At 41.6% G+C, this 26,764-nt stretch overlaps 2 protein-coding genes across 2 annotated transcripts in view; one reads left to right on the forward strand and one right to left on the reverse strand.

The window, feature by feature from the left end:
• Positions 1–1,313: 1,313 nt before the first annotated feature.
• Positions 1,314–4,834, reverse strand: bri3bp (bri3 binding protein). Its single transcript, XM_061729250.1, has 3 exons — positions 4,470–4,834; positions 1,966–2,068; positions 1,314–1,772 (listed from the first exon to the last, which is right to left on the reverse strand). Exons 1-3 carry the CDS (start codon positions 4,644–4,646, stop codon positions 1,351–1,353), a joined length of 702 nt encoding a protein of 233 aa, XP_061585234.1. The 5' UTR covers positions 4,647–4,834; the 3' UTR covers positions 1,314–1,350.
• A 2,418-nt stretch (positions 4,835–7,252) lies between these two features.
• The window catches only part of stpg2 (sperm-tail PG-rich repeat containing 2), a 71,149-nt gene continuing 51,637 nt past the window's right edge, over positions 7,253–26,764 (forward strand). The window contains 7 exon segments of the mRNA XM_061730239.1: positions 7,253–7,345; positions 8,427–8,471; positions 10,055–10,189; positions 11,116–11,154; positions 11,248–11,406; positions 16,359–16,471; positions 17,802–17,901. Of these exon segments, the coding sequence (XP_061586223.1) occupies positions 7,253–7,345; positions 8,427–8,471; positions 10,055–10,189; positions 11,116–11,154; positions 11,248–11,406; positions 16,359–16,471; positions 17,802–17,901 (684 nt within the window).

Here is a 26,764-nt window from a genome sequence, read left to right on the forward strand (position 1 = left end):
CAATCAATCATCAAGGTTTTACACTCCTGTTCAAATATTCTGAAAAAAAAATTATCACATACTAACATACATAAATACTGTAAATGGGTTTCCACATCAGATTTAAAAAGCACAACACACTTTGTTTTCTCCCTCCAAACAGGATCAAAGGCACGAGCCCACAATCCAAGATTTAATCCTGAAACTGTATTTATATCAAGACCAATTTACAGCCAGTAGTACGCAGCTCAAGACTTGAGAATACATGGTTTCACACATGCATGTGTTGTTAGTTGTAACTGGAGCTCAGATAGTAGAGTCGAGCAACTGTCAACTGTATGGTTGAAAAACTGACTTTTAGTGAGGTCATCAGGCATCACACAAACGTCGCAATTGCAACACAAAGCAGAAGCACAAGTACTGTGAAAGAGGGGAAAAAACTAAACAAAACAACCCACAACTGAAATGTGAGGTGACTCAAAGAGGCCAAGATATGACTTTAATATGCTTGTTGTGTAATTTCAGTTCAGTGTACATACTGGGTGAGTCCCTGAGTTGTTGCTGGCTCCTGTGTCTGATGGTGATTTATAACGCAGTGCTACCATTTCACAAGCCCGCCCACAAATGCATGCACTTACATACACACACCCGCCAGGCACGCACACATGCACACAAGAAAAAGAGGTCCTGATGTCAAATTCTTGGAATGAAGAAGAAAAAAAAAAAAAAGATTGACACATTTCCACATTTTGGATGGAATGGAATAAATAAATCTCACAGTGGACAACTAACTAATAACTTGAAGGTTTGATGCATTAGAAATAATGTATCTGTCCCAACCACGTATTACACCCCAAACTTTCCTTTTAGAAGCTTCAAAGACAAAAAGAAATAACACTTTTTTCTTTCCTTTTGTCAACAAACTAAGTCTTGACTCCTGGGTTCTACACAAGGACATAAATATACATATTAGCACGAGTGCTGATGGTGCTCCAGCAAACGACAAAAACTCTCCAATTAGAAATCCTTTCAGACGTGTGGAATTAGGCCACACAACTCTCTGATAACTTCATTATAGAAAAACCTTCCAAATCCTTGAGGCAATAAACCAAAAGTAAAATATTCGTTTGATTCGTTTATGCTCCGAGTTAACTGTCCATGCTTCTGAGGATTTCCACTTATTTCATTACAAAAATCATCTTAAGCCTTAAGCTAGAGTTCAAATCTAGTTTACTCCTAACCCAATTGTAGAGTGGTGTTTTTGCAGATGTGTGTAAGAATATGTTGACAAATACATCTGGTTTGCCCCCAAACCCTCCCCCCCTCCCTCCCCCCACCACAAACGGATCCCTGCTGCAGCTTACAGCGAGTCTACTGATCCCCGCTGCGCTCCAGGCCGTCTATGACACGGCTCAGCCTGATGTTGAGCAGCCTGATCTGAGTGTCCAGGTGGTCGATTTTCTCTTCCAGGGAACCGGCACCTCCTCCCCGGCGCCAGTACGCTCCCACGGGCCCCGTCATGAAGTACACGGCCATGATGAAGCACAGCGGCAGCACGGCACGCTCAGGGTCGCCCTCAAACTTCTGCAGGATGTAAAGGCAAGATAGGGCAAAGAGGGTGACGCGAGCGAGCCAGAAGAAGCGTCCGAAGACCGCGTGCAGCAGGTAAAAGAACCCTCCCAGGAACATAGAGAGGAACCAGTAGGCCAACAGTATGGCGGCAACCAGAAGGAGTGCACGCGCTGGTGAGCCGCTAAGAGACGTGACGCTAAAGTAGTGGCTGAGGTTTGAAGCTGCAGGAAAAACAGAGAGAAAGAGAAGATGACATTAAATTGAATTAGTTAAATAATAATACTTGCAGCTGAGAAAGAAGAGTATATTCCAGGGCATTTCAGATGTCACTGACTCATCCCGATATCTTTCACCTTCTGCCTGTCTACATCACTTTGACACATGAATGACATTGATATATGCTTAAAGACTTACAGTCAATGCCCATTACATCCAGCAGATCCGACCAGACCTTCCAGATGGTGTCCAGGAAACAGTCCACCCCATGGACAAAGCGCTCTGTTGCTTTGGAAAAAAACTGACAAGAAAAGAATGGGAAGTGAAAGGGTGAGTCTATCTCATCTTTACACTACAAGTTCATTTCAGACTCGATAAATGAAGGGAATCGTGTCAGCATCGCAAGTGACCCCAAGAAGACAAAATATGGGATACGTCCTTCCTGTCAGTGTTACAGTGCTGATGGGGAGTTTAACACGAGATGCACAAAGCAGTGTTTTGTTACTGAAGTTTCACGCTGCCGCTGATCTCTCCACAGCAGCAAATCTGCTTATTAACAGAGATGCCACCATTTATTTCCATCAATACACATGATGTCTACTACTACTATTGTCATTTAGCAGACGTTTTATCCAAAGCGACTTACATCTGAGACACACACACACCATGGAGCAATTAGGGTTAAGGCCTTGCTCAGGGGGCCAAGGTGGTTCATCTTGGTTGCAATTCCTGCTTGAACCAAGCCCACCTCTGTAGCCACTAGACTACCACTCCCCATGTCAAGCCTTTTCTATCTGACTTGGCTATTTAATGAATTAAGGGAAAAAAAAAAAAAAAAAAAAAAAAAAAACAACCCTTCAAGACACTAGTTCTCATTTTTTATCCAGAAATTGCAAACCTAGAAACATTGTTGACATGAAATCGGTAACTTGATAGAGGAACCCTGTTACTCTTAACACATGAGGAGAAGGGTTCAACATTAATGCACGCCTGTTTTGTCATTAATATATATGTGGCGATTGCAGCTCAATAGAAGCAGAAGCCATGACCTCTCCTCCTTTTTATTATTGGTAGTCAACCTGCACAGAGTCATGACAATGTAGCAGCAAGCTGAAGGATATTCCTGTGCAAACAGCCCTTGCTATACACTTTTCCTACACATACAAAGATAAATTTACTTTGGTTCATTTATGAGGACGATATCGACACTATCACTTAAATGGAAATTGCATTTTTGAGTCTCATCAGAGCAATTATTCTAATGTCACTACTGGACGTCTGGGTTAACATTTTGTCGCAAACTTAAGTTCCAACTCAATACTGCTTTGATTCATGTTGATTACCTTCCTAACAAAAGTTCACAGACATTACCACTTAGTGATATGTCTAGGTTTGATTTAACTGCCAAATATTCCTTTAAAATGATAACACACAAACAATGATATTTATTTGTCTTTTTCCTTCCAGTGTCATGAATGTTTGGGGGGGGGGTTTCTCTGTTCAATGAAAAAAGCTATTATAACTGCGTTTTATCAGCTTAAGCACATGTTTGTCTATTTTTATGACTTAGATGAAAATCAAACCACATTTAATGACAAATTAATGGAGAAACTCTGACCCTGACTCAATACAGAGGTTTTTTTTAATTCAGGAGACTCCGTATAATCTTAGAGGTGTCTGCAATTTTACAATACAAAAAGCTAAAAAAGGTATGAAAAGGAGATGTGTCTCCATTACTGGAGTTAAATTCTGGAATGATGCCAACATAAATTTAAAAACATGTCATTCTCTTTTGGTTTTTAAGAAAATGGTTTGCTATTTTTTAAGCTTATAAGTGCGATTGACTATCTGTTAATGTTTCTTTGCTTTTCTGTTGTTTCTTTGCCTTTTGTTGTTTCTTTGCTTTTCTGTTTCTTTGGTTTTCTGGAGGTTGGTAGCCAAAAAAAGAAAGTTGGTAATATAGGATAGGCTTTTATAAGCAGTTTGCTTCAGCCTAAGCCTTTTCAGTCATTGTTCAACACATGATTATTGGTTTTGTGTGAAATATCAATGCTGTGCACAATGTTTTTTGGTGTTGTGTTGTCATGATTGAATAAACTTCATTCATTCATTCATTCATTCATTCATTCATTCAAAACAGATTCAATTTTAAGTTCTAAGTTTTCTCTGTACTTCAAGGGGGTTGGAGATCATTACGCAAGTAGCTTGAGATGTGTCACTTTATTTGGCGGCTAAATGCAGGAAATAACGTTAGATTTTTTTTAAGTGCAGGAAATACAGCTGGGCCAATGAAAGCAGACCATTAATCCAGCAGTTCCTTAGAAGGAAAAACATAACTGAGCGGTTAATCTTCATATACATGTACGTGCTACTGTTGTGGTTGACTGACCATAATGATAATGGATGTTAATTCATTTAAAATAATGCTGCTTATCATTTTGAGGGGTCATATTTCAAAATGGCATCCATGCCAATTGTTGGCAAAGGCCCGGGCGCGATCTGGTCCGGCTGATTTATGGTTCCGCGTTACATCAACGCAGAGCCTACGGCGTAAGGTACGCGGCGACGCGCACCGTACGGTGTGCGTCGCCGCGTACCCTACGCCGTAGGCTACACCGTATCATACGCCGTAGGCTCTGCGTCGATTTAACACGGGACCATAATTCAGGCTTTTAAAAGGCTCCCACCGGCTCGCCGCTCACCTTGTACAAGCCCCGGATGTTGTCCTCCCCGAACAGGCTGCTCAGAGTCTGGTAGACGCCGCTGGCCGCCCGCCGGAAGCTGTTCTGGTTGCTGGTCCTGCTCCTGGCCGCCTCAGCCGTGCACAGCAAACACGTAGAAAGCACCAGGGAAAACACGAGAAACCGGACTCCTTTCATGGCACCCTAAAGCCCCTAAAAGTGTCAAACACGAGTGTGTATAAAAAAAGATGTGCGTGAGATAAACGGACGGCAGAGCTGGTTACTGAGCTGGTTACTGAGCTGCCTTGCGGGGACACCTTGCTAATAAGATGCAGTTCGCTGGCTGCGATGGTGGCGACAGCTCGTGAGGCTTTCACGAACGGTTCGTAAACTCACACTTCCCCGCCCCGTCTACGGTTGTACTGCTGCCGTGTGGACAAAATCGAATGGGGCTTAAAAGAGTAGGCCTAAAGATGATTCTTTATTTTTTAACCCAAACGACACTACTTTATAAATACATACTAACATACTTAAACGTAATGCAGGGACATGGCCCATGTTTAGAGTCTAATTTGCTTTCACATTGTCTTAGCTTTCTTAACATGTCCTACTGTCAGTAAAGACACCAGCAGCACCGAAGCAGGTTACTCTCATCTTAGACTCACTGCTGCCCTCTGCTGGCGAAGTGGCGACCTCTCTTTTGTCAGGGTTGACGGTATCTGCCTTATTTTGTTCAACTAATATCGGTGCTGTAAAAGCCAGAATAGAATTTAAAGCCCGCCTCCTCACCTATAAAGTCCTGAATGGTCAGGCACCATCCTACCTCAAAGCCTACCTTTAAAAACCCCATATTGTACATTTATGTCTATGCTGTTCATTTCTGTTTATACATTTTATCTGTCATCTGTCATCCTACGTCACTTTTTGTAAAGATTCATATCCGGCACTTTTTAATCCTCATATTGTACATTTCTGTTTATTTCTGTTATACATTTTACTTTATTCTATCTCTTAGTTTATCTCCATATATTTGTTTGCTTTTATATTTTTATTTTTTATTTTTATTTTTACTGTATTGCACCAATCACCATAACAAATTCCTTGTGTGTGTTAACAAACTTGGCAATAAACCCCCTTTCTGATTCTGATTCTGATTCTGAACTCATAGTCCCCTACTATCCTGCTAGACCCACTGCGTTCACAGAATGCAGGACTGCTTGTGATTCCTACAGTCTCCAAGAGCAGAATTGGAGGCAGAGCCTTCAAATTTCAGACCCCAAACCTCTGGAATAATCTTCCAGTCTTGGTCTGAAAGGCGGACACACTCTCTGCCTCTAAGAGTAGGCTTAAAACCTTCTTCTACGAAAAATCCTATGCCCTGAGTCAGCTAGTTAATGTGTTCTTCTGTTTCTCCGATGCTGATGTTTTCTGATGCTTGTGTTTTATTTTATGATGTGTGATATCTGATCACTTTTATCACTGATGCTGATCTTCTTCTGATGCTTATGTTTGTATACATTATTTTATGATGTATTATATCTAATCAACTTTATCTCTGTTTTTGTGTTGTGAAGCGTTATGAGATGACCTTTGTTATGATTTGACGCTATACAAATACATTGAATTGAATTGAACTGAATTGTTAAAACCAAAACTCTTAAACAATCAGCAAATCATTTTTTGCTGTGGTTTTGTTGAAATGCTCGCAGGTTTTGAAACTTACTTTTTCATTGTATCAATTAATTAGAAAGCACAGTGAGCTTTGTATCTACACTCTGGTCTGGGATATTGCCCTCTTCCATAAGATGCGCAGTATTTGCTTTCCTAGTTCATTTTCCTTGTGAAAGTGTTAGCTTTTTTCTGTTACATGTATCAAAATAAAATGTTGAGCAATGTATTGAGGACCAGACCAAGTTATTTCCCACAAGAAGACATTTTACATGGGATTATTCATAAAATATCAATTTCTTTGATAATATTGAATGAACACTGATAGAGGAAGTTGTCAAAGGCGCAAAAAATTGGTAAGAGAGGATTAAGGCCAAATGTAGGATCATCCTTGTTTCTTTTTTTAACCACAAAAACAGTCATCACATGTCGATGACATTTGTTTGATTACAGGTAGTTTCTGAATGAGTTCTGCATTTAAGGAAAACATGCCGTATATATACACAGAAATAAATAAATTGACCCCATCACCCCTCAAAGGATAAAACGGGTGTAGAAAATGGATAAAGGATAGAAAATAAAATGAGCGTTCAGTTTGTATCGGGCATATTTGACTTATCCACTAGATGGTGGAATTGGACAAGGCTGTTTGTGCAGCATGCCAATACGGCAGATAAATGCGTGACTGTTCGTTTGAACAGATGGAAGATAATAATTAACTTTTGCTTTCAGCAAAAATATGACGAGTTCATAAAATACTCGGATGATGATTCCGATGTGTGATATCCAGCCAACCACGCATATTCAAAAAGGCCGCGTCAACAGCGGAGCGGATTCCTTTTAGAGAGTAGTAAGTAACTTGTAATATCTAAGGCTGATTTATGGTTCCGCGTTACACCAACGCAGAGCCTACGGCGTAGGGAACGCGGCGACACGCACCGTACGATGTGCGTCGCCGCGTTGGGGTACGCCGTAGCCTCTGCGTCGATTTATCGCAGAACCATAATTCAGGCCTTACAATTGGCGTTCTTAAACGACTTTATGTTGTCTTTGAATTAAGTTTAATAAGCTGCCACTCTTGATTTCTTCATGGTGAGTTAACCCCACCCCCCACCAAAAAAAAACAACAAACAAGCATGGACGGGCCCCAGAGTCATCACAGCAACGAGCTGCTCTCTACTGTTGGCCCCGGATCTATGAAGTCATCCCGCGGAGATGTCAAACATCAGGTAGTAGAAACGTCTTCATTTTAAATCTGGCAAATGTAATATCATAAACAAATCGGATTAGAAAAATGAACACAGCATGAATTCTAGGATAACAGGCCCCTGATAACAGAAATCAAAACTCCTTAATAGAGAAAAGAGACACAGGACAAACGTCACTGATTAATACAAACACACACAATAACTACAAAATACTCTGTCACAGGCTGTAATACTTTGTTGTAGGCCTACCAATGATCATTTGCTATCTTTGTACTGGGTTGGTATATTTATGTCAATACCACTTTCCAGTCATTTTGTATCTGCTAAAGTGAATTTGAATGTGTCTGTTTGGTGGTTTGCATGCCTTTCTCTGTATTTTCTGTTTCAAGTGATTTGGAGACATTTTCTTCTTATGATTATATAATTCCATGTATCTGTATTTTTTTTAAAACAACCTTTCCAGTTGTTTCAACCTGCAGCTGTTTAAAGTAATTTCACAACTTTTAGTTGTTTTTGATTCAGTTTTTTCTCTATGGCATTATTTTGTGCCCTATTTTTCCCCTGGTTGATTGATCGACTGAAAACCATCTCAGAGAAACTTCAAACCAGGGTTCCTTAACTCCTCAGCCACTGTGTACATTTTCAGTTGGCTTATTGATTATTGTCTCCGTACCGACGGAGTCACTCTTTCCACGAGAATCACTGGGAATATCTGGACTGCTTGCGTGGCTAAGACGACCTGTGACTGGGAAGTGGGAGAGATGGGCTTACGTGAGCAGGAGTAATCAGTCACAGGTCTGGGTAATCATTGCAGCTGGAGCAGACAATCAATCAGAAAACAAGCAACGTGAAGGGCTGTATCTGCTGGAAGCGAACAGAGTGAGGACAAGAAGAAAATAAAGCAGGATGTGGGATGAAATTTGGGAATGGAAATAAATCCTTAGTCAGGTAGTGATCTGGCATGTCACCAGTTTCTAAAAACCATGGACTGTGTCGTTATAATTTAATAAACAAACCTGTCTTCCAGTCCAGCGTAGTAAAACACTCCATTTGCTCCATTTCTATCTATAACTGAGTGGTTTTCAGGAGTCAGTAATTCAAGAAAAGTTCCCCAAGACCTGGGCACTATGACCACTGCCCTGTCAAGGTACTGTAGGACAGAGTGAACTCCTTCATTTACAAACATAACTGGAACTTGCGCTGCGTCCGAAATCCCATACTTCCACCCTAATTAGTATGCAAAATGAGTGTGCGAGATTTTTTAGTGCGTCCGAAACATTAGAACGTACTCAATAGTGTGCACCATGCATACTCATTCCGGAGAATTCTTTTAGTGTGGATTGATGGACACTAGCCGAGCAGAAACTTCCCACAATGCAATGCAGCAGCGTTTGGTTGCTAAGTGATACGTATATCATAAGTATAATATTAAGTATAATACTATTATTACATAACATTAATATTATAATATTCGTATATAATGATATTATATAACGTCATCTTCTTTCGGCCAGAATAAACGGGAAATAGCGGAGCAGCTACCGCTGCTGTGACACGTCACTTCCTCCCTACGGCAGGAAGTGACGTATGCGCTCTTAATAGTACGTCCGAATTAATGCATATTACTGATATTTACACAAAAGTGTGCCAAATTTAAGTATACTTTTTAGTATATACTTTTTAGTACAGGATTTCGGGCGCACCCTTTGTGTATTTTTGCCGATCACAGATTCAGCATTCTGGTACCTGAACAATGGAGTAATTGTGAATCTGTTTGAAATTGATTGAACTCAGTGCAATTGACCAAATTTTCTCGGCTAGAAGACAGGGCAAATGGGAGCTCTCTTGCCCCGACGGGACGTTTGCTGCTGGATACACGATGGACTCCTGGAAGACGTGGAGGATCATGTATCAGTCCATACTGTTGGTTGAGGATCTTGAAGATGCCTTCATAATTGGATTTCTGATAACAGGATTTCTGCTTTTTGGAGCTGGCGGTTACCTGGCAAATGGACAAATTCGGAAAACGTTGACAGCTATTCTGGACCTTTCAGAGCTGCCTGACGTGACTGAAAGGATACGCTGTGTGACCAACGCTCAGTCTCAAACGTTGGGGGAGCAAAATCGCAAGCTGGGTGCGATTCTTGAGCAGAATCGCAGGCTAGCTGCGGTTTCGGGAAGTCATTGGCATGGATGGCCAATGACTTCCCTTCACAGGATGGAAAAGACCTTGGAGAAGTTGGAAGCTCGGCTTGGCGGGAATTGACCACAAATTCGTCTGTTTGGAGTCGCCATTGATGAACCAGAGACTTAAGGCAGACGGAAAAATACTGGAGCCTGCCTGACCTAAATGAAATTGTTGATTCTACAATCGGACCTTGGCAGTGCGGCTTGGCAGGCCGCTCCAGTCACAATCTCCCTGGAGGAATGAAAACAAGACGCTCTGCTCCCACTAGCCCTCCCCTACCCCTCATGAAACCTGTGGACCTGTATCAGAACTATACCGAGCTGGCTGATAACATCAACGACAATGGCTGAGGAGTAGAATTGAAGAATTGGAGTAGAAGGAAAGTAGAATTATCCTAAGTTTTCACCTTACAATGCAATTTTTCCTTTAGTATCACAGAGAAGACACCAGTATTTGCCCAGAGGGTTGAGGCGAGAAATATGTGCCCTCTCTGTCCCATCTGGTCTTTGCTAACTTTCTTTTTTGAACGGTTGTCTTTTTAGGTAAACATCCATGGTGGCCACAGTCTTCAGAACTGCTCCACGCGTTTTAAGTACGTCACATCAAAGGTTCCCGGCCCCAGGGACAACATTGTGTTGCCACCCTTAGAAAACACGCTCAAGGCCAGGACAGCCAGTGTAGAACAGGCTAAGAAGCCTGGCAAAAAATGACTGGGCATATTGGCGAAAATATGAAAGCAAAGTAAATTGTACGCAATGATTTGCTTTAGATTTTCTCTTTTTAACTTATTGGGTTATTCATTTAGAATTGTTCTCATATACTGTAAATGCAAAAATGCACTCTTAATTTGACCTGATGAGGACTCACCAGGCAGCACAAAGTCCCCAACTACGATACAGTTTTACATGTACCCAGAAGAGTCTAGTAAGCATACATTTACTACAGCAAGTATTGCAAAAGTGTAAGAATCTTTTGTAAAAGATTGTGTCTTTTGTGCTTTGAAAGTTTAAGTAAACAAAAAAATAGACATGTATTCTTTTGTTCTTTTTATGTTTGGTAATGATAAAAAAATTGAACACAACAACTTCCTTCTAAGGTCTAACATCTACTTCTGTATATGGTCATATTTTCAGCACACTATTCAAAACAAATGAACATAACTAATGTAGCTAACTTATGACACTAATGTGTAAAGTTAACTTGGTGTTTCATGACAGATTGTTTTGAGTGGGATGCTACTGGACTCAGACTCTAGTGGCTGTCCGTATTATTGCACCTCACTGGCTTCTTCCTCTGAGGTCATGGCTATTGCCATCTTTTATGCATGTTCTTTGATCTTACAATTCATGAAAAAAGTGACTCTGCTTTTATGCTTGCTGTAATTATCTGGAAAGCCTCATTATTCAAAGCTATGGAAAGTTAGTGGAGTAGCCTTTGCAATGACATTTCTGTTAACGAAGTTCATTGATGGCGATACCGTCCCTGTTGCACTTTTACGCTTCTACTCTTCACTTTTTCTTTCTCCTTCTATCTTCCTTATCCTCCTTTAACTCTCATCTTCAGATTCCTTCACTCTCTTGCTCCCTCTCTGTATCTCCCTCAGGTTCATACTATGCTAGCCTCAGGCATCTTCAGCTCCTTTGTAAGCCAGGGTATTTTTTTTTTTCCCATCAGAAACTCTGACTTTTTAACTCACTCTCCCTTCCCTTCTCCTGCTTCTTCTCTATGGCTGCAGGCTAAAAGTCTGCAGCTAGTTTGGCGGTCAGGTATTCCATCCATTCCTTCTGTGGGCCAGGCCTATGGCTATGAGGAGGATGCCCACGCTGTGCTGCGCAAGAAGCAGCCCCCTCCTAGGGACACAACCCTGGGGCCAGCCTTCTACAATCTGCCACTGGTAAGAATAAATACACACATGCAGAACTGCGTTGAAGTTTAAATGCACATATATCAGAGGATGTGATACCCTCATTTGTGTAGATCTAATGTACCACTGAGCCCCCACCTCACCTCACTGAATTGGCCCAAAACCCATTTCCATAGCTAATGAATGCAGCTCCACCTTAAAGAAGCCACAGCACACCCATGCTCATCCATTTTACATGCCAACAAAGAGAGCCATTAGTAATTATTCTTCAAGCTATATTACAATATTCACTTAAAATAATGTACACTCCTGCTGGTCTCACTTCAAATTAAGTCATTTTTCATCTGTTAATGACGAGAGGAAGTCAACAACGTCCTTGAGTGTTGGCCGAGGTTGTGTCGCAGGCATGGGGCGTGCTGTGATTTAGGGATATCAGCAGTGCATTCATCCATGGCTCTCTCTTTCTCCTTCTTTTTTTTCTTTTCAGCTTCTGTTGATCTCCTTTTGAAAATTCAACCTTTGGTTCTGTCTGTGTCCTCTGTTCACTCATCTGGCACGCTCCTTTCTTTAAAACGCAAACACTTTCTTATTCTGTGTTTTTGCTGAGTTTAAAAATATGGAGATGGAATTGAATGGTTGTCTGAGAACCTTTGAATGTCAAGACAACAGACATGAATATAAAAAATGCTCCTCTGTTTTCCGTACGGCTGATAATGAGAGGGGACCCCCCCCACACACACATCTTAATCTTTTTAATCCACTCACCTTCATTGAATGGTTTAGTTCTGCTCTGAAAAAAGGATTGCTTGACAAAATCTGTGGATACTTATAATTTACAAACATTTCTCAACCAGGTCTATCTATTCAGCCATTTATCAACTTTATAATGCCAGATGTATCATAATTGATACATCTGGTGAAATTCTTAGACCTGTGTACCACCCTCATAATCAAGAAAGGAAAAATTATAAAAAATACATCTAAAAAAAAAATAAAAATAAAAATTACCTAGTCTATTCATAATATTCAAAATATTTAGAAACCCTTGCATACAAAATTTGAAGTATTTTTGATTTCAATATATAATTAACACTTTTGTGTGTTTTCATATCAGGCCTGTACTACAATCTCAGCAAGTAGACGGTAAATTGGGCAAAATAACTATAACTTTCACTCTGTTTTGACTTAAGTTTGCCAAGAGCATAATTGTTTTGTTAGCAAGTTTCTCCTGAATTCAAGACTATTAATATAGAGAAATATGAATAGGACTGTTTACATTTTCATTAAAAAAGGAATGTATTTATAACTTCAGATTGTACAGATTATTTTTTCATAGAGGTCCAAAAGATTTCAGTCACTAATTCCTGATTATAGTGAAAACATTCTTGAAAAGTAAATGTATTCAGAAGACACAGTTGGCTCTGGAATATGTCCAACAAATATTTTTCAATTCAATTCAATTTTATTTATATAGCGTCTATTACAACAGTAATCTGAGCGTTTTCCAGAGACATGACCCCTGAGCAATGATCACATAAACAATGGCAGGTAAAAACTCCCCTAGTGGGAGAAAAACCTTAAGCCAAACAGTGGCAAGGAAAAACTCCCCTTTAGGAGGGAAGAAACCTGGAGCAGGACCTGGCTCATAACGGGGGACCCTCCTGCTGAAGGCCAGCCGGGCAGAGCAGGGAAAGAGAAATAGGAAAGCGAGAATAAAGAACAGAGAGAGGAGAGACACAGACACACTGTCAAAGGTACAAAGGACAAGATATTAGTATTAACTATCCGTGAGCAGAACTAAGACTTTTATGTACATATTATACATCGTTAAATGGTGTACTACAGGCATAACTATATAAACAGATTTAGACAGCAGATGCTGAGGTGGTCAGAGGGTGGGACCGCAGGTCAGGATGTCAGCAGGTATCCAACAGACATCTATACAGACAGGTGGAAGCAAAAACTGGGATGGCCAGACAGTGAGACTGCAGGTCAGCATGCAGCTCCTGAGGCTCTGGCCTACAAACGTGCAAAGAAGAGAAAAGGAGGGGGCAGACCAGCACAACAGAACAATGGAGAACAATTATGGTTATGAGATACTTTAACTGAGGATTGATCTGGGGAAAGGAAAGAGAAGAAGAGGAGAGAAGGAGGGGTGAGGGGCACCGCTCAGTGGATCATGTTGGTCTCCCCCTGAAGCGTAGGCCTATTGCAGCATACCAGCATATCTGATATGAATTGGATTGAATTGAAAATATCCACAATGAAGCTATGTTTAATACAAACAGTTTTTCAATTTTTCAACTAATTCAATAACATTTTATTTATATAGCGTCTATTACAACAGAAATCGTCTCTAGGCGCTTTCCAGAGACCCAGAACATGACCCTCGAGCAATTATTACATAAACATAACATAAACTATGGCGGGTAAAAACTCTTCTAGTGGGAGAAAAACCTTAAGCCAAACAGTGGCAAGGAAAAACTAATCGTGCCGGAAGAAACCTTGAGCAGGACCTGGCTCATAAGGGGGCACCCTCCTGCCGAAGACCAGCCGGGCAGAGTAGGAAAAGAGAGAACAGACAGAGAGAATGGATAACAGAGAGACGAGAGACACAGACAATGGCTAGCTGGTGCACACTACAGGGATGACTTTACAAGCAGATGTAGACAGTCAAAGCTCAGACCTTAGGTAGAGTTTATATTTTTTGTGACAAGTTTGGCACCCTCCCCTGATTGCAGTAAGTTCTTTTCATGAGGTCTTTCACTGGTTTCTGTTGGGAGTTGTGGCGATTGAACTTTAGCAGGCACAATATTATTCTACTACTATTGCAACAACACATCATCAGTAGGGTAAAACTAACCTGTCCCACCTGCTCTAGTCTTGTTCTGCAGCTACAGCCATGACTACTGGCCCTAACACACTACAGTTTACATAAACTATAGACTTTACTAAACAGAATCGTTTTAAGATTGGTTTTAAAGGTGGAGGTGGTGTCAGCCTCCTTAACCCAGATTGGAAGTTGGTTCCATAGTAACGGTGCCAGATAGCAGAAGACCCGTCCTCTAAATCTACATTTGGATACTCTAGGAACTACGAGTAAACCTGCGCTCCGAGAACGGAGATTTTGAAGAGTTTAATTTCCCTTTGTTTATGTCACTCATTTCTATATGTACTCTAACTATAAGAAATAAGAAAAATTACATAAAAAAACTAAAAAACTAAAATGAAGTTAAACCTTGGTGGAGAAAAACAAGACAGATTGCAGGTTCATGCATTCTCTTACATTCTCTAGTACGAACCAGTCAGCATACATCACCCTGACAGAGCTGAGAGATAGCCTGCTTTACAGTTTATTTTGAATTTGAGCTCACCAAGTAGATTTAATTCAGTAGTTAAGGGAGGAAATCCTGCCTCAAAAAATGGAGGAATCCTGCCACCCTTTTACTCCCCGCCTTTCCTTCCACATATCACTCAGCGATCTATCTATCATGTATGATTGAACGGCAAGTGGCTGATGGTGCCAAAAAGCTCCATAACGCCAATAAGTGATTGTGTGGAAGTGTAGAACAATTGGGCTCTTTAGAAAACAACAGTGAATCAAAAATATGACTTGAAAATACGTCTTATTAGTCACCTCACACTGGGAGGCTTTTTATAGTGTGATTAACCACTGTTGGTGTTAGAATGAGGAAGACAGAGCCAACTTCGAGAGCTTTGTTTACACGCAGTCACGGGAAATTGCATAGCCTTGCATAACTTTAAGCCTGCGAAAATGTACATACACTGGGTATCTCTCTCTCTCTCTCTCTCTCTCTCTCTCTCTCTCTTTCTCTCTCTCTCTATCTATCTACATATATATTACATTTATATATATATATATATATATATATATATATATATATATATATATATATATATATATATATATATATATAATTTAAACCTATAGGCATTGTTGGAGTTTGTATCAGGGATACTGTATCTTTTAATCCGCAAAAGAGCCTACGATGCTGGCTCTAGAAATGAAGGACCCATAATCAGTACTAGTTGTGTTGTGTAGATTATATATTCTCTGAAAACAGTACCAGTAGATTCAGCCTGCAGGGTTCTGCCCACACACAAGCCTACAAAAAGAAGCTCTTTCTGGTTGCCTTCTTCCATTCCCATTTAAATAATAAATCACCTGCCTTTCCATTTTATCAGTACTGAATGGACATGTTTATACCCTGTAGGTGTGTTTTTGTTTCACTTTAAAAGCTCTGCTTGACACGAATAGGCAATTTCTGCCTTTAAATTTGGTTCGAGCCTTGATACCATCACAATGAATGTGTCTGCATGAAATGTGGAATTTATTTTATTTTATTTATTTTTTTAAACATACTGAATAGGAAATAGGAGAAAAGTTAAAAAGACATTTCAGGCATTTTCTATCTTTGATGGAGAAGTGTTTTTCTGCAGTCATTTTAATAGGTTAGTCACTACCATGAGTCAGCGGTTGACTCATGTAGTTTTCTTGAATAGAATCCTTGTTTTCATCACCTTTTGTCTTTATTTAATATCTGTAGAAGAGTTACAGACTGGAAATTCAGTCATAGTCAGTTGACTTTAGCTGATGCTATTCTGTCCTTTTTATATTTCTGAAATGTTCTCACAGAGTATCTTTAAGATGTGTTTGGTGACAGCTTGCCAGCGTGTTCCCAGAGTTGTTTCTTTCATTTGTTGAAACTGGACCGCTCCTATCTGAAAAACTGGAGGCAGAGGAAGCAAGCTGTTAAACTCAGACCGATGTGAAAGGACAGAGGGTCTCACTTAGATGTCTGATATACAGTTGCATTTGGCCGAACTTACCCATTTCATTTAGCTCCAACTTCATGAGCCTCGGTTATAGAAAAATAGATAAGCGTGAATGAGTCAGATATATTCTCTAATTTCATGTTCATTTAATTATCAATCTCGCTTGCTTCTTTCTTTTTCACCAGTCACATATGAGTTTTGCTCAGTACAAAGGAGTCCACTTTGGCAACATGACAGAGAAGAGAGGTGATGTGAAAGTGGAAGCAGGGCCAGGTCCCGGAGAATATTTCCCGGAGATGTGAGTGTCACACGTCCTTTCAGTCAACTGAACACAATACAGCACAGTTTACAGAATAAATGAATGACAAGGAATAATGGGAACCTTGCTAAGCAGTTGTGTAACATAATCTGTTATTATGAGGTACTAATTTTTGATGCCCCCTTAATGTGTGTGTTTGGAGTATCAGTTTCAAAAATACACATTTCTAAGCACAGATGAAGAACCATGGGGCTAATTCGATTAGTTGCTCTAGTGCATCTAATCTCAGATGTTCCTGCTCTTACTGAGGTGTGTGTGAAATATTACTTTGATGCTACAGTCAGACTATTATGATTGACATTTGACCTGCAGGCTGGGGCTTACAAAGTGCTTCTGTTTGGGAAGCTGTTAATACACTAAATCATACCGTTTAAGAGTACAGAGGGAAAGAAAAGCTAGGAAACCAGATCCTTAGTCAGAATCTCAAAACAAACACACAACAAAAAAAGACAATTCTTCAGTATTTTAAGCAAGATTACAGTTTGATTTCCATCAATTTCATCCCTTCGAAAAGGGAAAAGGGCCTGAAGCTAAAATTGAGTTAGTGCTTTGTTTTGTAACACACCCTAAAAAGATGTCACCTTACAAATATTTTCTTCTGTAAAAAGTTTACAGCTCTGTGAGATTCTTAAAAACACTATTCTGTAGATATTATGGCCCTTTAGGTGCTTTTAGGAAGCCTGATGGACGGATGGGACTGATGTTTTTCTTCACTATTGACTAATATTTAAAAGGTTTATTTAAAATGCATTTGCTGATTTAGAACCAAAACCAAACAAATGTTCTCCGTGTTACTGGCTACAACGAAATCCCCCAAAATTGAGTATCATATCTTGTGTCAGATATTCTGTTAAACAGCACGATCTTGAATAAAATATTGAATATGTTTTGATTTCAGTGGTAGACCATTTGGAAAAAAGTTAATGTTGCACTTATTTACCATTTATAGAAACACATTTTGAGCAGGGTTCCCAAACATTTGTGCTTGCCATGTGTCTGGTCCGGGCAGAGCCTCAAAGACCCACTTGACTAGTAGAATCCTTTAAAAAGTCCAGCATTTCCTCTTGGATTTTTTGTTTCTCTCTGTATGATGGGGAGAAGCATGTCTTGTCCAGTTTATTTCTTCTGTGTCTTATCCTCTGATCCTATCGGCCATTGCTTTATCTTCTCTGTTTACTTCATTGCATATCTCTCTGCAACTGGAATTCAATATATTCTATGTACCCGCTTCTACTTTCCTCTCCGTCATTTAAAACAATCTTCTCTCTTCATTTGTGCCTTCAATTATCACTGCTTCTGCCCGCCACAGAGTCCCCAGAACAGGCTTTCATCACAGGGAAGGGAAGGGCAGAACCGAGCTCATCGTCCCTCGTTACCACTAACTGCTGCCCAGGCAAGAGGAAAAGAAAGCAAGTGTGGGCGAGCAACCGACTAAACATTGTAAGCCCAGCCATTTCTCAGGTGCTATTATGCCATTGCCAGTGCTTGTAACATTAGACGAGAACTATGACACATACAGGGTTTAATGCTCTTGTTTGAGAATAGAAAATAGTATTTGATATTGATGGATTATAAAAAAAACTACAATCACAACTTACTATTTAATGGGCTGTTGAGAAAATTTGCAGCTACAAGCCCCCCCCCCCCCCACACACACACAAAAACAAAGCATTCAAGTATTGAATTTGATTTTGACTTCCATGCTTCAATTAAATGAGGCATCACTTTTTAATACATTGATTTAATCTGTGAAGAAGTGATTTCCACAAACCCATAGGTAACGGTAGAGTGGGTCCCACAGGTTCCCATTTTCCTCCTCCCTATGGACTGCCTGAAGCCACAAATCTGTCCTTTTAACATCCTTCTCTCTTTAAGGAAGTAAACAAAAACCCAAACTGTGATTCTTTTTTATCACTTGATGAGAAAGTAGTTTTACAGTCTCGTTGTTCACCCAAAGGGGGCACATCATCCTGATGAGAAGGACATAATGTAGACCTGTTACTCATCTGCTGAGAAAAGATTCCCAGTGGCTACTATGTTATCTTATATTTCTGTTGTAGTAAACCTTAAATATAAAGTAAATTGAAACTATCATAATCACATAATATTGTATCATATAAAAAAGGGCTATATAAATCCTTTTCTCGTGTACCTGGATCGCCAATCCTCAGGTTTGAAGACTTAACTGTTTTAGTTTATAATGTGATGTTATCATGTTTCAGTCATAAGTTTGAGCAACAGAATTAGCAACACATTTTTAACAGCAAAAACAACCTTTCCCACTTTTCTCTGCTCTTTCGTTCACATTGATTCTTTACAGTAGGATTAGAAAACGGCACATTCAGTGAGTGCTAATAGAGCACTGAGATTTAAGTGACAACAGAGTCAAGGTAAGTAGGTTGGATTTATTGCGGATTTATTCAAGTACAGTCGATTAAATATAAAATTGTTGCCCCCCCCTCTCTCTATGAAATTATGATCTATAAGTTTATTTTTATTGCCCGTAGAGGGCAGTAAAACATAAGTTGCGGTCCCAGACTGGCTGAGTGGGATAAACGTGGGGAGTTACTCACCTGCCTATGATCTTGACTGTGCTGGAAAAGTAATGCCTGATTTCAGTGATCATGGAGTGGGTGAGGCAGGATCTCAAAAATGTAGGATCGCATTTGATCAGAAAAGGTGGCTGTGTGTGTGTGTGTGTGTGTGTGTGTGTGTGTGTGTGTGTGTGTGTGTGTGTGTGTGTGTGTGTGTGTGTGTGTGTGTGTGTGTGTGTGATCAATCAAGGCACTTGCATCTTCTTTTATTTCTCTTTTTTTCCACAGTTCTTGTAAATGACAGTCTAACAGGTTTCCTGTCTCTATTTTACATATTTGTCCTCTTTGTATTCATTTTTTTCATGAGACTGTGCACTACTTAGACACCTTCCCCCACAATGAGCATCCCCCCCATCCGTCATCATTAATACCTGGCACCTCAGCTCACAGCACTCGAATGCATGCACTGACCAGATGGGTCATTTCCCACAGTGGAGACACTCAGAACAAACACCTTTAATCCCTGGAGATCAGCAGTCAGTTGGCCTCTCATGGGTTGATGGTGGTCCTGTCTCGATAGCATACTATAGAAAGCTATTTTGTGTCATATGGTACCAATGTAGTATTTAGATCCAGTGGACAACCTTATGTACATACAGTATGGTAACATCCTCAGGACAGATTTGAGCATGCATTGAGATCTGTCACTGAGGCCATATTTCAAGATGGTCTGGGTCACATATGGACCACATTCTCTTAGTAGTGCAAACACAAATGCATGCTGGGTCACATCTTCTGTCTAGGCAAGAGGATGTACTCAGACGGTGTCACATTAACGTGTAAACCAACAACTGCCATTGCTGTTTTATATATATATATATATATATATATATATATATATATATATATATATATATATATATATATATATATATATATATATATATATATATATATACATACAGTTCAGCTGTTAAAGCTGAGAAACCAATGTGACATGCAGGAAGGATGCTATTCTTCTTTTTCTTGGTGATAGTCGCAGTAAAGTGTATCGCTGCCTCCTGCATGTATAATGTAACGCATTTGGTCTTTGCAGCCAGAGATCATGCACCTGTTCAATTACATATGAGATGGGTTAGTGAGATCCAATCACAAGCTGCCACTCAGGATGCATGTTGGAGACACATGTTGGCACCAGGTGTGAACGGATGGGCTAAGAGCTGTCCATTTGTGACCAGAACCCTCAGGAAAGATTTTAATACCACACCCACTGAAGATATACAATATCTTGGTCCAAACATGGTATAGGAGTGATTTCCTCCAGCATACATTGACAGGAGAGTTTATGGAGTCTGTTAAACTACAAGCTTTGTTATCTCTGCAGTGTGTTGACTTTTCCAGCTTTGTGCGTAAGTTTATCAATTATGGTTTAGTGCTATGTAAAATCAACCTTCTCATCCATGATGTTGATCTGTTTGGTCAGAGATCTTCTCTTGAAGGCCATTACCATCTCGTATTTGTTAAAATTCTGATATGAAAAGTTTCCCAGCAGCTACCCAGCACAGAGTTATCAGAGAACATAATCCTAAAAACAAGGGTGGGTTAGGGCAGAGAGTGTATTATCTCACAGCTGTGGAGGTGTCAAAGCTGGTAGAGTGTGGAATCCTTAAAAAAAAAGCGCAATAAGTTTACGTTTCAATTTTTGTTGCATTGACGCATCCACAGTGATCGGTCCATTTGGCATTATTCCATTTCCTGCTATTAAATTCTGCCTGCTATTTCTTCTTTGTCATTTTCAAACTTGATAAATTGCCTTATTTTCAGTATTCATGAAGATTATATTCAGTTAAATTTTATTTTATTTATAAAGCATTTATTACAATACAAGTTATCTCTGGGGGATTTCCAGAGACCCAGAACGTGAACCCTGAGCAATTATTACATTATCAATATGCAGGTAAAAACTTCCCTAGTGGGAGAAAAACTGCCAAACAGTGGCAAGAAAAAAACCCTCCCCTTGAAGGCTGATTTATGGTTCCGCGTCAAATCGACGCCGTGCCTACGCCGCAGGTTGCGCTGCGTCGCGCACCTCACGCGGTCGCTGACGCGGTCGCTGACGCGGTCGCTGACGCGTACCTCCCAAAAATTGTAACTACATGTCGAGGCGACGCAGACCAACGCAGACCGAGAGGGCTGTGATTGGTTCGCTTGGTAGCAACGTATTTCCTGTTTCTGGTTAGTGAAGCAGTCGTGAACTTTCAGCGCTCTTTTCTTCGTGTATGTGTGATTTTTGTTGTTTTGGTTTTTTGCACAATAGTAGTCCTTATCTCTTTGATTCACTGTGACCGGAAAAGTCGGATAAACCCTTCAGGAAAAGATCGCGGGGGGTATTGGACCGCGGCGAAATGGACTGACGGAGAAGTCCGAAGAGTTTACGACGACGTCACGGCAACGGCGTGGGCTCTGCGTTGGTGTAATGCAGGACCATAATTCAGCCTTGAGGAGGGAAGAAACCTGGAGCAGGACCTGGATCATGAGGGGGGATCCTCCTGCTGTAGGACAGCTGGGCAGAGCAGGGAAAGAGAAATCGGAGAGAGACGTTGAATAACAGAGAGAAGAGAGACACAGACACACTGTCAAAGGTACAAAGGACAAGATATTAGTATTAATTAACCGTGAGCAGGAGAACTAAGAGTTCTATGTACATATTACTGATACATCGTTAATTGTTCATGCACTACAGGGATGACTATATAAACAGACAGCAGACACTGAGGTGGTCAGAGGGTGGGACTGCAGGTCAGGATGTCAGTAGGTATCCAACAGAGACATATATACTGACAGGTGGAAGCAAGCACTGGGTTGGTCAGATGGTGGGACTGAAGGGCAGCATGCAGCTCCTGAGGCTCCGGCCTGCAAACATACACAGAAGAGAAAAGGAGGGGACAGACCAGCGCAACACTCTACAAAATAGGAAACTACGATTGATCTCAAGAAAGGAAAGAGAAGGTGGGCACGGTGGCGTAGCACAGGGGTTCTTAACCTTTCTGACCTTGGGGCCCAATTTTTTCAGTACAGGGTGGCCCGGGGCCCGTTAAATATTAACACTGTATAGCAGGGGTATTCAACTTTAAGAGGTCCATTTAGAGAAAATTTACTCAAGCGAAGGTCCAGAATATCATAATATATATATATATATATATATATATATATATATATATATATATATATATATATATATATATATATATATATATATATATATATATATATATATATATATATATATATATATATTCAAGTAGCCTCATAGTTTTATCAACTTCTGCATCTGACTGTTATATTAAAAAAGTACATATTTGCCCATTAACATGTGTAACTTCAATTACACATATTTTTTTCTCTTAAAAATGAAATAGATTTTATTTTATTTTTCAAATGCTATCTTATTTTATTTCTTTACCAGCAGTTTGAATTTCCCCTTGTTAATTTGTTAATTGTCTCAACACATTTTTATAATAAATGAATATAAACACATCTTAACAATTGAACAGTTTTGCAGTTTTTCTTTCTTCCCCTTAATCTTATGCCCCCACTTTCTGTCGTTCAGTGAGAGAACTGAGCTCTAATTTCTCCTGCCAGGACTTTAAATCTGGGCTGGATGGTGTCAGGTTATCATGAGAAGGTGGTCATTGATGAGCCTGGAACGATATTTAGTTTTAATTATGTTCATTGTGGAGAAAGCTGCTTCACAGCTGTATGTGGACCCAAACATGTTTTAAGATGGTCAGCTTATTTTCTGTGACTTCTGTTCAGACTTGAGTGGATATGTTTGATGAAAAACTTTGTGTTTTGTTTCAGTGGCGTTTCACTTTCGCACTTTGAACGCCACGGTCTCTGAACGTATGAGACACTGGTTTTGTCCCAGTGGGAAGACTGAACCAGGATGAATCGGTCCATTCTGGGTTGAACTTTCCACCTGTTACGCTTCTCATCTCTGTAAGAGTCAAGCTAATTACTTACTAAGTAACTTACTAAGTTTTATTTACATTAATAAGTTGTCAGGACTGCGCGTGTCGGATTTCATCCGAACCTGATCAGCTGAGACGGCCAGGCAGAGCCCGCAGCTCTCTGGCCGCTGCAGCCGTGTCACTTTCCGATGCTTTTGCGAGCCCGAACAACAGTCCAGCCCACTCATCTACATCTACAATCCTTCAGCAGTAACGACGGAGCCGCCCGAGCGGCACCGACCTCCCCGGCCGCGGGGACGCGTCGGGATAAATGATCACGCTCTCGCTCTCGCTCGCTCTGGGCGCAGACCCAAGTAATCGATCCCTGATCCTAGCGGATCTAAACGTACTCTGTGCAAAATGAAGGATTTTCTCTATAAATACCGTATTTCCGCGACCATAAGGCGCAACTTTTTTTTTATTTTTATTTTTTAAATGTGCCGGGCGCCTTAAGAAACGGTGCGCCGTGTCTATTACCTGAATTACGGTAACGTAAGGCCGGCCACCATGTGAATGGTAAAAAGAGAAGGGGGCGGGTGAAGCCCCCGTGAGTTGCGACGTGAATGAGACTCCACTGAGCTGATTAATGCGCAACAGATGATGAAAACGTTTAAGGATTTGCTTGATGTGTAAAGTGAAATAAAATAAAATCAAACTAAGTTTTGCTTCCGCTCTATTTAAATAAGCACACTTGTTCTGCAGCGCGCGTGTGTTTTGCATGTCGGGAACCGAGGAAGCACCTGCCGTGGGTTTGCGGGTCCGATCGCCGGTTCCCCGGGGCAGATCCGGCTGAAATTCCGGTGCTCTTTCCCCGGGAGCCCCTACAACAGTGCAGGCGAGCTCCTCCGGTCCCGGCTGGTCGGAACCGTCCACGTTCCCCGGTTAAAGCAGCGGCTGGAGCAGCGCGGTGATGGGCGCTGCTGCAGCCGACTTCCTGGTTCCCCAAGCGGGGTCCGATGACCTGGTTCCCGGCCGCTTTGCGAGCAGAGATTTCAGGGGTCTGTCCCAGGTCGGATCAACTTCACCCTGCAAGATTTTCAGGCAAATCTGTCGGTTTGATCTCCGGTAACCAAGATGCAGAGGATGCGTTCAGGAGCCGCCAGGCTCCCGCCGCGGGTTTGCCGGGCCAGGGCGCACCATCCCCGGGGCAGATCCGGCCGAAATGCCGCTGGTCTTTCCCCGGGAGCCCCTGCTCCCATACAGGTGGGTGGCTTCGGTGTCGGCCGGTCCGAACAGGTCACATTCCCGGTTAAAGCCGCTGTGACGCGCGCTGCTGCAACCCGACTTCCAGGTTCCCGAAGCTGGATCAGATCAAATTCTCCTGGTTCCCACCCGCTTTAGGAGCAGGGATTTCAGGGGTCTGTCCCAGGTCGGATCAACTTCACCCTGCGAGATTTTCAGGCAAATCTGTTGGTTTGATCTCCGGTAACCAAGATGCAGAGGATGCGCTCAGGAGCCGCCAGGCTCCCGCCGCGGGTTTGCCGGGCCAGGGCGCACCATCCCCGGGGCAGATCCGGCCGAAATGCCGCTGGTCTTTCCCCGGGAGCCCCTGCTCCCATACAGGTGGGTGGCTTCGGTCCTAGCCGGTCCGAACAGGTCACATTCCCGGTTAAAGCCGCTGTGACGCGCGCTGCTCCACCCCGCTGGGGAGAGACGGGCTCTGCGCGGTGGAGGATCCGCACAACGGGGTATGAAAAGTTTATTTACTGTTGTGCAGAAAGTGACTGACACCGAGGAAATTCGGACTGGCGCAGCTGAATTAGCGGAGCTCTTTAATGCAAAAACAGAGGTTTTGCTCCCGCTCTATTTTTTAAATAAGCGCTTGTGTGCTTGTGTGTGCGTTCTGCATGTGTGTGCGTTCTGCAGCGGGTGTGTGTGTTTTCCGGCCGGCGTGTTTTGCGGCACGCGTGTGTGCAGCTCTGCTCTGTAGACTGCGCCTTTTGGGTCGGTGCGCCATATGTATGTTTTAAATCTAAAAATGACACACAAAAATGAGGGTGCTCCTTTCCACACGGTGCGCCGAATGGTCGCGAAAATACGGTACACACCATTTCTCTTACTATTACACGTACAGCTAGCTGAGGGTCTTCTTCTCCTCATTTGGTCGGGAGTTGCTATGCAGTCCCGCGGCCCCCGCGGCCCACACGTACAAAACTGATTTTTTTTCGCGGCCCACTAGATGGCGCTTGCGGCCCAAGTGTGGGCCGCGGCCCTATGGTTAAGAATCACTGGCGTAGCAGGTAGTGCAGCCGTCTCACAGCAAGAAGGTCCTGGGTTCAATTCCCGCCGGGGGCGCTGTGGGCGCTGAAGTGCGTGTAAGTTCCCCCATGACTTCAGTGCCCACACCCTGGGTGGAGTTGGTGAAAGCGCCTTTCTGTGTGGATTTTGCATGTTCTCCCCGTGTTCCCTTGGGTAGCTAATGTGAGCTACTCTCACAAAAACATGCAACAGTCCTGGGCTATACATGCCCCCTCCTGCCAGCCGGGTCACCAGATGGGGTGGGGAGGATCTGGCCGGAATAACGGGATCCTTCCACTCAGAACCTCGGCAGAAAAGTACAGAAAAAGTATCTACTCGGCCAGCCTTTACCCGCCTCGGCCCGTAGTGGAAAAGCGCAAGACGGGGGCGTGGCAAGTAGAAGTGCAGAGTAGGTACTAGTCGAAAAGGCCAATAGTAATGGTGCCTGATCAGGGCCACCCCTGACCAAATTGAGGCCAAAAGCACAATGTTATTTTGAGGCCCGCCACCCCACACCCTCACACCTCTCCCCATCCCAAATGTATCAGCTACAAAATGATCATATAACAACATGCCATTTAACTTGACAACCTTTATTAATAATAGCAAATGTACTGTATGCTAAAAAACATATATAGCTTATATATGACCAACTAGTCATGTTACCACTCTTTTCAACAGAGTTGAATGCATAGGGCGTTAACAAGGCATTAAATAAATGTTCGTCAGGGCAGACAGAGACTGGAGACAGATATTCCTATCTAATGAGTTAGAGTTTAGGTGTTTGTCTGTCAGATAGATATGATTTAAACCAACCTAGAGCTGTCCCTTTAATCCCAACAACATGCTCTTTCCTGTGCAATAAAAGGCTGTGACCTACAGTGTCAAAAGCAGTTCTGAGGTCCAGTAGAACTAGTATGGACACTAATCCATTATCATAGGCTATAACAAGGTCATTTGTGACTCTAACCAGGGTTGTTTCTGTGCTATGATACAACCAAATTCAATTCACATAAGATCTGCTTAGTTTTAGTCGTCATGTCTGACATATAAAAGGGTAAATAAAGAAAAGGAAGATCAGCGCAGAGAGTGGAAGCACAGCCAAAAAAAGAACCTGCAGAGCAGACTTGTGTTTGGCAGGATAATTACAGAGCAACACAACACATAGCACACAGCTATGTACGAGTATGATGAGTGTAAATGCGTGAGAAAGTGTAAATGAAGTTAAATGCTGTTAGCTGGTTTGTTAAAAGAATAACTGAATTGGTGCTGTTGTTTTACGTTGCAAAAACGTCTTCTTGAAAAGCATAAATACACACGAGTTGTGCAGTTTTTCACCAAAGTCAATCTCCAGACACCAGAAACAGAAGAGGGATTTTGTTTCAGCTATTTTCAGTTTTTTCACAAGTTAAGCATCAATTGCTTAATTTTATTTATTGTCTTTCCTTGGTCTTCTGTTCTGAACCTTTTTATGCCCTGAATTTAAAAGG

The sequence above is a fragment of the Cololabis saira genome, chromosome 9 (assembly GCF_033807715.1).
Source record: "Cololabis saira isolate AMF1-May2022 chromosome 9, fColSai1.1, whole genome shotgun sequence".
NCBI lineage: Eukaryota > Metazoa > Chordata > Actinopteri > Beloniformes > Belonidae > Cololabis > Cololabis saira.